Below are 13,532 nucleotides of genomic sequence, written 5' to 3'. Positions count from 1 at the left end.
ATATTTAGGGTGATGATTCATCTATCATGCTCACTCCTATATAACGACATATTTATTCAAATTTAGATTTTTGAATATATTAAATATATTTGAAGATCCAATTCTGAGGTTCTTGTGATTTTTTATACTATTTAGATCGTGTTCGGCGGCAATATTAAATGCCGGTTTTTTATTCGATAATTATTTAGTGGATAATACCCTCTTTCGCATTTAGCACATTGTTGAACATGTTTAAATAGTCATATCAACTCACCTCACACTGGACGTTCAAAAATTATTTTTCAGAAACCAATGGTATCTCTTTTAGTAGGTGGAATTTTCTTTTGGTATTATCTTAAACAACTCAAATCAATCTATTAATTAAAACATATAATATATTTTTTTAACACTTATGAAATATTAAGTCAAATCCAGTATTCAATTGTCACTATTGGTACCGTAGTAATACCACACTTAAAGGAAACAAGTATTTCGGTAAGATAACTTTTTTCAATTAATTAATCAAAAACTAATTAAGTAATAATTATTCTCCAAAATAAGATTTAAAAAAATAATTAAAAAGTCGTTTTAAGTCGGAAACAACCACGACAGCATATCCCGCAAGTGTAAAATATATAATTAAAATATTTGATTGAAGGTATTAAACAAAAAACAGTGTTTACACGAACGGAATTCATTACTATCTGCAGATAACGAATGGACAGTCTCGTTTATAAAATAAATAAATAAATAAATGAATGAATCAAAAATGCGTACACCATTACAATTACAAATTATTTAAGTTATATTCTTCGTCTTCATAAGAAATATCCTTTGACCGACTATTTACATTTTCTTCGTATTTCAATGAGTATAAATCGTTTATGAAATCTGGAATCGGTGGCACATAGTCCCTCTGGCCTTTTCTCACTACGTTTACACGTTCCATATCGTCGGAATCGTTTTCGTACTTCATTTCCTCAAAAGTGTCCTCCTGTAATTCCTTAGAAAAGACATGGTCTCCTGTTCCTAAAGAATCATGTTTTGATTTTGAAACTGGCTTATTGTATTTCCTCCAAGTCCTCTGAACGAAATAACGACGAAATTATATTATAATATATTATGTCATTATGCTATTCGATTTATTCCATCGGACAATTACTTGTATTAAAGTTGCAGCGTCGTTAGCCGTCTCGGTCGTTACACCGTATTTTTCAACCGTTTTTATGACGTTTTGAGCAATAATTTCACGAGTCCATTCATTGTCTATGGAAGAGACGGTTTTACCGAGATTTTCTTTGAGCATTTCTTCCAAGTAATCGGCCGCGATAGAGTACGCCGTGCACTCGTCTTCGGGTGAGTGACGAATCACCTAGTTGTGCATTATATAACATAAGTAGGGTTTGGATTTGAAGATAATATAATTAATAATAAAAGCAATTATAATTTGAAAAGGCAAAACAAAACATTGAATTTATATAAAAAAGCAATTATAAAATTTACTAAAACTTAAATAGATTTCAGATGGTTTAACTTTTTTGTATTAAAAAAATCGTATCTTATTTTATATTTTATTTTACGTAGCACGCTACACGATATTTTCCACTTCAGGGAAAATGTGTGAATCATATATTCATACATATGATTTTGGGTTTATCTCGTTATTTGATAATTGTTAAGTAGCGTTACCCAAAATCGGTTAGAAAATACAATATCGTTCCTAAGCTCAAAACATATATTATATACATTTAAAAATGCACTACCATGTTTTTAGATAATTTATCTTCAGTAAAACGTAGAAGGTTATTAGGTCAAACAAGTTAATTGAATAATATTTGGATACAAAGTTTGAATCGTACGACCATCATACAAGGAGCTGTGTCAGATGTTAAACGTAAAATATTGTCGTATCTTACATTATTAAATCAATTAGTTCGATTGAAAATTAAATACAAAAATGGCAAAAAAATATATCCATTTTCTTAGATATTAAATTCAACACGTTTTATAAAAAAATTATCCTTGTATCATTATTATAATTAAAAAAAAAGGTTTTTGCCTTCAAATCTGAATCCTACTTATTTTGGTTGAATAAGTATTTCTTGAAAAAAAAAATATTTCTCAATGTTTGCTCATCAATTAATAATAATTTACCAAACCGGTATTTAATTTTTTCTACTGTTACTTTATTTGTCTGTAAAAGCAATATCTTGCTTTTTAAATTATGATAACATATACATATTTAGTTTTATAATTTAAAAATTGTTTTGCTAAAATCATCAAATTAATATTATATACCATTCAAACACTAATAATTGTAAGCTTTATAAGCACATTTATACATACAAATATAAATAATATTATTTGTAAACGATCATTTTGACGGTGTGTGATATGTTAGATAAGAATTCTCTGCTTATACCTATTGTTATAAATGCATAATATATAGTTTTTATATTTGCATGAAATCCCACAAGCCCAATTATTTTTTTATGCGAAAAACAAAAATAATAAAAGAACTTACCTAACTTGATCTAAACTGTGCGAACAGAATAAAAAAAAAATTGTTAAGTTTACCTGATGTATACTATATTGTATAAATCGTATATAAGAACATTTTTTTTTCGTAGAAACGGTTATAAAAAATATAGAAAAATGTATTTGCGTATATCCAGACGATAACACTCGATTTAATTCTCTATCTATTTTTGCTATCGATCAAAACGCGTGTAATAAAGATAAGCTCAATTTTAAGTTTGTCAAAAATGTCTACGTACCTAAGACAAATAGATATAACCAAAAATCATAATGCATTATATTATACTTCTATATATTCTGATTATAATTATTAATTTATTAATAATATAAAATATAAATTATGATACAAAATATCTTCTGTTAAATAAATAATATTAATAATTGAATTGAATACAAAAAGATTGTAGTTCTTATAATAATATAATTCAATAATCGAATAACAAATGTATTGTTTCCAAATAGCGTGTCTTAATGGCACGCTAGTTTGATAAGAAGAGATTAGTTTATCATAGAGCTTTTTAGATACTATAGTATAATGTATAATCAAGCAAAGTTCCAGATCTCTTCATAAAGGAAAAATGTCAGAGTGATGAACGGTTTGATCGCGTCGATTTTATATACGTGAAAGGTGGAAAAACACATAAGTGACACATGGCCTGTCTGATTAATAAGTCGTTCGACGTGTTAATAAGTCGGCAATCATTAAAGACCGGCTAGGTTTAGGTTTATGTGATGTGTATGTAATGCGTACTCGCCTCTCGAGCGACGACCATCATTAGGGCCGACAATCCGTCGGGGATTTTGACTGTCACTCGCTGGATGTTCAACGCGGTCGGATGGCACGATTTTCCGTTCATTTCTACCAATTAAAAGAAATATTGCGACGAATATTGCTAGTATCGTAAGTACGTTCAATAATACATATATATATGTGTGTGTGTGTTTGTGTTTATAAATACCGTGATTTGTCGTCACGGCATTTAATCGCCCGGGAGAACTCGGTAATAATCATGATAATATAACGATGACGACGGCGACATAATAATAATAATAAAATATATTATTTCGTATACGACAAACGCGCTACAAACGCCGCCTGATGATTAATAATAATAACGTAAAGAGGGCGCAGGAACGATGATTAGGCGCGCGTGTGCCATTAGTGTATATAAATATGTATATAAATACGATATAGTGAGAGACACGCGGTCTACTCGTGTATATATATATATATATATTTATACATACATATTGTAAGGCCTTTGGGAAATGTCAATGTTATGAAACAGTGTTTAGAGTGTGCTAATTGCGTCGATTAACGAAACGGGCGTCGAAACGTAATTTGACATTTCGAATGCAAATAACGTTGTCGTCGTGGGGGTAAACACGCGCGTCTCGCGGAAAATATATCGCATAATGTGTTCAACGCTGCAGCAGTCACGAGCGGTGTGTGCATTAACCGCAGAGGCACGTCTTCAAAAGACGTCTCGTCGCGTCACGTTTGATTTAGTGTCGTTCCTTCGAAGAGATGAAAAAAAGGGTTACTCACTATATATATATATGTATGTATGTGTATGTGTGTTATTATGCTTATATAAGGCAATGGATATTTTGTGTAGGTATTATATTACGTCGCACAAAAGGAGTGTGGCGCTTTCATGTGCCTTTCAGGACCGCGACGGTTGGCCACAGTACCGTAAAGTATTTCGTACGACCGTGGGCGGGTAAACGGTAATTGCGGGACGAGTTTCTCAAGACACAACCACACCGGGCCTCGTTCGACTAAAAAGGGATAGGTACGGAAGTTCCTACGCGACCGAAATATGTAAGATTGAATACCAACATAAAAATCAAGCCATAAACGAGATATCGGAGTCCCCACACAAATATAATAAATTAATAATATTTGATTTATAATTGTTTACACGTGGTATGAAGATAAGATATGAAGTCTTACTGAACATATATATATATATATATATGTGTGTGTGTGTGTGTGTATAAGATTTCCTATACATTTTCTGTATTATAAGTGAAGTAACAAAATGTTTATTTGATTATTTTCAGTTTATTCGGAAGTAGAACTGATAAGTATGTGAATTTAAAAAACAATTATTTTAAGTGATGAGTCAATAGTGAGCTGTCGACATATACAATTTATTAGAAATTAATTTCAATTATAAAATTCTCATGTTAACTTATGTTTCGTTCTTAAAAGACTTAAAATATAAAAAATATTATTAATATTTTTTGACTTTCAAGCTACTTTATTTCTTGAATAACTAATTAATATTCTTTACCAGAAAAAAGTGTGAAACTTTAGGTCATCTAACTAATCTAAATGGTTCTTTTTTTCAATATTCTTGTTGTTTCGGAGACAAGAAGTCTGTAATAAGCTCCGAAGATCACTTGTCGACAACATACATAAATGGTAAAACATGGTAAATTATATATAAAGTATCATAATGCATTGGAAACATTATATTTATAAAGCTAAAAGCTCTATACAAACTATGTATAGAGGCGGTACGTTTAATTAATACATAATAATATAATTGTTTTATTTACGCAAAAAAGACGATTTGCAACCGTTGATCTGCTGATCGCGAAATTCGTATTTATATAAAACGGAATAGATACAACGATATTACGATGGACGTCATTTCATTTCAGTTCAAAAGTGTAGTGTAATATTCTTAAATGTAAATAATAATCACTTATGTTGACCAAAAAATTACTTGAAAATATTTTACATTTCCAATCAAGACCCGGTCGCTAAACGATGTGCTAAAAAAAAAAAAAAAACAAATAATAAAAATACGTTATGTCAAAATAATATTCCTCGTATGAATAATGCATAAATCATGTGATCTATGTTAGGTGACAGGGTAATGGTCGTATAGATTTCGACTATCATACCAAACGAGCGTATACGTTTTTTCCCCACCCACTCGCCATTGAAATCGTGTTTTTTCTTCTATAGAGTTCACGATGTATCTTTAACATTACTAGTGTACAATGTAGGTATACTGTTACTACATAAATATGCATTTCTACTGCTATTACACTGATTTATAAAATAAACAATTACATGTCAAATATTGATTGACAGTTGACGCGAACACAATACGTATTTCTCCCCTACGTGGAAGACGAACTATTTTGGTTGATAAAAAATTCTGCTAAATCAAAGATCACGAAAAAACCTTATAAATATTCATCGAGCCCTGTCGTATTATTATTATATTTTGCCATCGTCTCCGTTTCGTTGACGTTGTGGTACTTAGGCGTTTCGGCATGTCCCCCGAGACATTGAAGCCGCCGTTCCGTCGGGAAAAATCCGAAGTCTGCGGAGGATCAAAAAATACGAAAAAAAAAAAATACGAATAATAAAAATAAAGCAAAATAATAATAAAAGTAAAAAGACGGTAATTGGAACGGAATTAGGATGCGAGGGCAATCTTCGTTGAGCGAAGTACGACGGACCGTGACAAGTATTCGCAGTGGTGCGAACGAACTCTGCGACGCGGGTCGAGAGTGAGAGCGGGATCGGTAAACCCCGATTAAATAATAAAAAACCTTTTAATCCGTAAAAAATAAATACGGGTAGAAGCCCATTACGATGAAAAAAAAAAACAGTCGTATTATAAAATATGCAGGTCGGCAGCCCGCAAAAATGCGTACACTCCCTCACAGTTTCGTACCAACTCTTTATAGTTAATTTTTTTCGGCCGGTCCTTGCGGCTATTATATTCGACTACCGACGAGGTTAACACTAATTTACACAAAGATTGGCGCACGCGCTCTACCATATACAATGGTTTATGGGTAGGTAGGTAGGTAGGTGTACTGTTGTGTGCAATTCCCGTTCCGCCGACGCCGCCTTATCATCTCTGGGAAATCGCAGATATCGTTATAATTAGCCGTATTAATTATAAAGTTATTTTAAAAAGTTTTCCCGGCACTTGACGCTAAAAAACCGAATTCATTGCTCACCGTTTTTTAGTTTTTTATTTTTTTATTTATTACACGTTGGTTATTCTTATTCTTATCTATAAGACCGTAACAGCTAACACCCCTTGGCCGCCGCGAACCCTAAGAATGGTTTCATACTTCGACAATATTTTCTTCTGAATAAAATAATGTACTAATCCTTGTTCGTTTTCGTACCACAAAAAAATTAGATTAAAATGTTTTGTTATAAGTATTTTCTTATATAACCATAGCTATTATAGTTTCAAAGTACAAGTTTGTTTATAACAACCGTCAAGAAAATCTTGCATTTTAGATTCTAAACGGGGTGATGGATATTTAATTCTGCATATTATATTATTATATATTGCGAGTATAATGCATAATATTGCGTATTTCATCTGTAAACGCTAAAGATATTTTGTTTTATGTTCGTAGACACTGTAATATTTATGAGATATTGTTGACATACAAATGCATCTAATATCATGCAATTTTTTTTTTAATAATTTGTCGTAAAAAGACCTTGTTTTTGCACATACTTTAAAATTATTTGACTAATTTTTTTTAAAAATTTTTTGAACAGTGTTATTGCGTGATGAATTGTGTTAGAAAGAAATTTTTATTTTAGAAATATTAAAAATTATAACTTCAGGCTATTGGAAATTTCTACAAAAAACTTAATGGCAAGTTTTTAATGATTATTTATGTTTACATATATTTTGTTATCTTATGAATAATTTAAAAATAATTATATATTTATATATTAAGTACACTGTTAAGGTGAAATGTATAACAATTATTTACGATGCACAATAATCCAGACTAATGAAATATACTTCTAAATTTAATTATACAATAATTTAAAGTTTTATAATATTAATGATCTAATATACGGTTATATTCAAAATTTAGTATTAAATAACATTTCCTGATATTTCTGGAAATTTTCACTTAAACATTTTTGTGAAATACAATTTTCGAAGTTTAACATCTCTAATAATTGAGATTTAATTTAAATCCTTTATTTTATTAAACTATATTTTAAATTTTAAAACAGAATCTACAATTGTAAATGTTTAATGAGGCGAAAAATTATATAATATTTTGCACCAAAACGCAATAGTTATAAGTTTTTAAAAACGATTTACAATTTTACTTATGCGGTGTACCTAAATATTCAAAAAGTTGCATATTGTAAATATGAACCGCGCAAGTGCAATCTGGGCTGGAGTTTTTCGTCGAGAACAAATCAATAAAGCATTATTATATACTAAATTCATTTTATTTTTCATTGACGGAAGCGTTTTGTGTTCAAATGGCATTTAACCTACATAAAAAAAAAGTAAAATTGAATTTTTTTTTCTCCTTTTCATACGAAGCTGGTAACGTAAATTATACTCATTAAAATATTATGAGTACTCTAATTTTACAAAGATAAATGTAATCTGTAACAAGTTGTTAGTACCTATGGACTTATTTTTAATCGCATTTTTTATGTATACCTTCATGTCTACCCACAGTCTATTAAAATTTAGCGCCATCGAACAAAAATAAACGTGTTCCCAGAAAAACATAAATAATTATAAATATGAATTGTTTTTTGGTGATAATAAAAACAATTTATGTTATTCTAAAAATTGGAATAATATAAATTTCATAATATTATAAATACCTATAAACATAAAATACATAAAATATTACAAAAACATAATACATTATATAATATTATAATCATATATACCGTTGAAAAATTCTACGAATACTCGGGCTGCAGTTCACGTGCAACCGCCGAAATATCCGTTGTGGAGGCGATGCACCGGGCGCGCCGGGCGTCGGCCCCCTTCCCGTAGCCACCCGGTCACCCCCTTTGCCCATGTTACGCAACATTTTGCGCGTTGCGCCGGGGTGCAGGGGTCCTCGTCTCGTCGTTCCACCCGTGGGCCCGGTTCGCCCTACCGCCACCACCGTCGGATCAATACGTTCGCCAACGACCGCCTTCCCCTATTCTGCCACCTAGTTTTCTGCCGTCCTCTCCTCGTCGTGGTAAATGTACCTGCAGGTGCAGTCGCATCCCTTCTCCACTGTCACTGCCTACAACCCTTGACCACTCCAAACGCCAATTCACACCACCACCACAACCATCACCACCACTACTGATACGGTGGAGAGTCGACTCTGCAAGCTGCACACTGCAACACCATCGCGCATCGCCCTGACCGCATCATCCCCTGCAACCTCCTGTAGGTATACCTCACTCACGAGGTCCCGGCTCATCGGCATGTGACGTATATTTTTTTATACTTTAAAATACCCGTTGTCGCGTATAATTTTTTATTTTATTTTATTTTATACTTTGTTTCCCCTAGAGATCTACATTAATATTATACAGTGCAACAGCGGGTAATCAAGCGCGCGCGCTCTCGAGTCGTTACGACACTGTAATTTTCTCTATTATCATTATTACGTATAATAATGATAATGATCACGAGATTAATAGGAAAATATGACCTTTTATCTTATTTTTCTTTCTTTTTCACTCGGTTTCTCTATCTCGCACTCACTCAACTTCTCCTCTCTGCCGTTTCTCTCTACCTTTTCTCGATTTTTACGCCTTTCTGACGACCGCAGCGCTGGCGTATTGTTTTGAAACATCCTTTTACAGATATATGTGCCTATACATATATAATAATATAATGCGCCGGCTGCAGCTCGTTGATCCATTAATTTCTCTGGCGACCCGCCTGTAGTGCCAAAGGTCACGCGCCTTTTTGTCATCAGTGCGACTCGGAATATCGTCGGAAGAATCAAATTAACTGACCGGTAAATGAAAAAAAATAAAAAATGAGAAAAAGGTCCATTTAAAAAAGTCGTCTATTCATCTCGTTTAATTGGTAAACCCTCCCGAAGGACCCCGCACGTCATATTATTACTACGTTATACGCACGTCAGTGGAGAAATACGAGTATTTTTTTTTTTTAATTCCTGGACGTTATTTAATCAAGAAAAGACTGCACATTCACGATTGCACATATCGAGTTTTATTGAGAAACATTTCTGCACACACACACACACACACACACAAATATATGTTTATATATATATATATATATATATATATATATATATATATACATGCATTTGCGATCATAAAATAACTATTTACTCTACGGACCATTTGTTTTACGGCGTTCTGCGGCATTTTTTTACGCACAATATTCCGCGCTTATTAATTGAACATTTAATTTTACTATACGTTTGTTATATGTGTATGTATATCGTAATTAAATCCAAACAATGCGATTTTAGCTGCGTCATGCATAATATATAATAGACAAACGTTCAGCAGCGACAGTTCTCCGTTTCCGTTCCGTTTGATTCTTATTCGTTACTAACCGAAAAATTCAAAAACCAGAATCAGATCCAATGGTTTAAATTAAATGGTTCGTGCGTCTCACGACCAAAAATGTTAATAAATATAATCTCACTAAAAATAAAAATACTATTATAATAACGTTGGGTAAAGCGCTTTCGGAGTCTTCAAAGTGTCTGCATCAACAGTCGTTATTTATTAATCAAAATTTTTTTTTTAACCTAGATTTTCAGTCGTACGGTACCGCGCTTGCTAAATATATTGTGGGTTTTAATGATAATAATAATAATAAAAAAAAAAAAAATGAAGAGGGTTTAGTATTTATCCAAAGCGCTTATTGCGAGTTCCGACCGAGTGTTATATTTATAATATTATTATATTATGCATACAAGTCGAGAAGGAATTAAATGACCGATTTAATGTATATTGTATATGTTACTGTAAATGCTGGCGGTCACCTGGCGAATGTCTACATACATCTAATAAATTGGTCAATGTTGAAAAATTAAAATAATATAAACATTTACAATAGGATGTTAACGTATACATCATTACATCAGGATTTTGGTCAATCTTGACATACACAACATTATTTTGCTTAATGTCGACATAAGTACGTATTTGCATATATTATTATAGTAAATATACTTTAGTTGAATTTAATAGAATATAATAAGATAAAAACAATAGAAAAAGGGGGAAATTATTCTGCTAATTATTATTCTTTTTTTATTATTTAGAAATTTTTCAATAATAGTATAGATAAAGAAATATATCTACTCCTTTAAGCCTAAGCTTGTGATGGAGTAGAGAGTTAACAATAGTAGTAAAAATAATAATAATAGTAAATTAAAATAGCAACATTAGAATAAAACAACAAAAAATAATAAAACTCGGATAGGTACATCTTTTCGCAAAAGAACAAATTTCTCAATAAGTATATATAAAATAAAATATACATAAATAAATATAAAATAAGTTAAGAATAAGAATAAAAAAATCAGTCACATTAGACAGACCAGTTAAAGTTACAATATAATACAATAATATATAAGATATAAGATAAGTACAATAAAAGACATCATATTAATATATATGAGAGAAACGTATCAAGATTTAAAATTCATTCTTTAAAAATTAATAGTTAAATTTAATAAATTTAATAAACAAATTAGATTAAAAATAAAATTAAAAAAAAATCATAATCACTGAAATGCGAACTCTTATGTAATTCACTTTAGTTGAGCCTACTTAAGATTTTCTATTTAGTATTATTCTTAATATATTATTTTGATTAGTTTGAAGAATTTTCAAAACATTTTCTTTTAAACCTCCCCATACCAAAAGACTATATTGACAGATGGACTGATAAACGCAAAATAAATTGTACGTAAAGTTTCTACTGGTAAAATTAATTTGTGCAAAGAGTATCACAGTTTCTCTACTTAATTATGGATATGTAAGTTCCACCTCAAATTATTATCAAAAGTAATACCCAGATAGCGAATTTTTGAAACTTCATTAATTTGCTTACAGTTTTGCATATTGCATATCAATTGATTTTGGCAATTGTGAATTATTAGCGGGAAGTTGTAATTGGTAATCTTATTTATTGAGAACTTCATGTACGTAGTTTTGCCTGAATTCATAGTTTAGCCCAGTTCATTTGTGTATTTATACATTAATTGTAGACTTTTCGTTGCTTTGAGGTATACCACTTCCCAGCATTTATCCTAAAATAACAGACAGGTATCATCTGCGTAGGTCACTATTTTGCCATCAATGTTTAAATCTCAAACTGCATTAATGTATAGTATGAAAAAAATGGGACCTTGTAAACCTTTATCCAGAGAGTCATATAAAAATTGAGTGGCATTATATAAGGCATTTTCAGTGCTTAGTCCTGGTCGAAATCCACAACGTAATTACAACGTGACAAACTGTTATGACGTTGTGTACCACGTAAAATGCCAAAATGTCTACCACACTTTTTGGTGGTGCACTTTGTATTAAAATTACTTACATCGCGTATACACTTGTCCATCAATTGATGAATTGATGCAGAATCTTGCCGAAAGGAAATTTGTTGATCCCTTTATACATCAATGATTGATATTAAATTTTATTTACATGGTGAAAACTAGTTTCTGGTGTATAAATCGATTAGGTTAGGTATTCAATAAAATGCGTATACAACCCCAGTGAATGGCAGTAACATACTAAATGATAGCAAGGCAGCTGCATAACATGGATGTTGTCCAGATATAATAATAGTAGTTGGGTAAGTTAATAAACATTTTATCGACATTCACTAGTGAAAATGTACAGTATAAATTTAATTAATATGCCAACATTCATCGATATCGCGGATATTCACAGTAATATATGTAATATATAATATATAATGGTAACGAAATAGGAATGTATTTCTAATATTATGTACCTTTACTTACAGGTGATATTTTAACATATCTTTATTGATTTTAAATTATACATATAAAAAAAAATATATTGTTTTGTGTTCTATTACACTTTAAACAATAATTAAAATATTCTACGAGTTCGAAGACATGCATATAGGTATTACCGTAAAATGCGATTTTTAATATTTTAAAACGATGCGCGTTCATACCTAGTATTACAATCAAAATATATCATTTACATAAACACGAGGTTTTTTTTCAATCGAAAATAAGGTATTGACAATGTTTACACGGTTTTAAATTGTAATCATTATTCATTTAAGTCATGTTATGTACAATATAATAAATGTATATATATATTTACACACCACGGGAATACGCGCATATTGAATTCCGATTACGTACGCACACTTTGAGCGCACATTGACTGTATACATGTATAATATAATATCCTCATTCGAGGACATGTAAATATATTATTATATAACGCGCAGACGGTTTTTTTTCTTCTTTAATTTTTAATTTTTTTATAAAGTCACATTCACTTGCGATTCGAAATCAGCGATTTCAATAGTGATTGAATTGTTTGGTGACCGTGTTTAATCATTCAATAATCCTCGAATGTATACCCGTTCGGCTGACCCTTTATTTTTTATTCATTTGTACTTAAAAACCAATTAAATCCTCAGGTCGCGCAGTGTACTATACTCATAATATATATACATACACCTCCTAACCTATATGTATACAAATATATTGGCGAATACACGTTTTATAATCTTTAAATTTTTAATGCTGTACGCAATAGTCGCAATTAAAAGAAAAAAAAACATGTAAAAGTCCAAGTTGTACTTTTCCTCGTCAGGTTAAAATATTTCCTTACAATTCAAATCGTAGTACTTGAACTAGTGAAGGACCAGTGTATCGGAGTACATAATATATACATACATAGGTATAATAAACAGAAAGTTTTCCGTTTGCGACTCGAGTTCTCGTAACACTCTTGTGCACGCTTGTGCGACAATTGTAAGTCGACCGAAGACCATATACTGTGATTATTATACTAAACTTTCGCCATGTTTGCCCCTAGCTGCACTGTAAACTCCTACTCTCCTTGATATTATGAATTTTTTTTTCATTCAGATTTTAAGAACTAAAAATACAAAATCAATTTCCTTGCTTTCTTATCATAATAAATTCTACTATTCCGTGAAACCGCTATGAAATGAACGTTCTGCTTAGTATAC

The 13,532-nt window shown here is 31.1% G+C and overlaps 1 protein-coding gene across 1 annotated transcript; it reads right to left on the bottom strand.

The window, feature by feature from the left end:
• Positions 1-766: 766 nt before the first annotated feature.
• On the bottom strand, positions 767-3,374 carry LOC113550363. The gene is made up of 3 exons (XM_026952127.1): positions 3,273-3,374; positions 1,142-1,351; positions 767-1,063 (listed from the first exon to the last, which is right to left on the bottom strand). The coding sequence occupies exons 1-3, from the start codon at positions 3,372-3,374 to the stop codon at positions 767-769; spliced, it is 609 nt and encodes a 202-aa protein (XP_026807928.1).
• Between the last annotated feature and the right edge of the window lie 10,158 nt (positions 3,375-13,532).

This window comes from Rhopalosiphum maidis, chromosome 1, assembly GCF_003676215.2.
Source record: "Rhopalosiphum maidis isolate BTI-1 chromosome 1, ASM367621v3, whole genome shotgun sequence".
Lineage (NCBI taxonomy): Eukaryota > Metazoa > Arthropoda > Insecta > Hemiptera > Aphididae > Rhopalosiphum > Rhopalosiphum maidis.
This window is presented reverse-complemented; position numbering and strand designations above follow the sequence as displayed.

What these genes read in the sequence shown, in the direction of transcription:
- LOC113550363 (XM_026952127.1), bottom strand. Translation starts at nt 3,374, where the DNA reads ATGAACGGAAAATCGTGCCATCCGACCGCGTTGAACATCCAGCGAGTG. An exon ending in TGATGGTCGTCGCTCGAGAG is followed by an intron (nt 1,352 to 3,272) that starts GCGAGTACGCAT and finishes ATGCACAACTAG; the next exon opens with GTGATTCGTCACTCACCCGA. An exon ending in ACGCTGCAACTTTAATACAA is followed by an intron (nt 1,064 to 1,141) that starts GTAATTGTCCGA and finishes TATTTCGTTCAG; the next exon opens with AGGACTTGGAGGAAATACAA.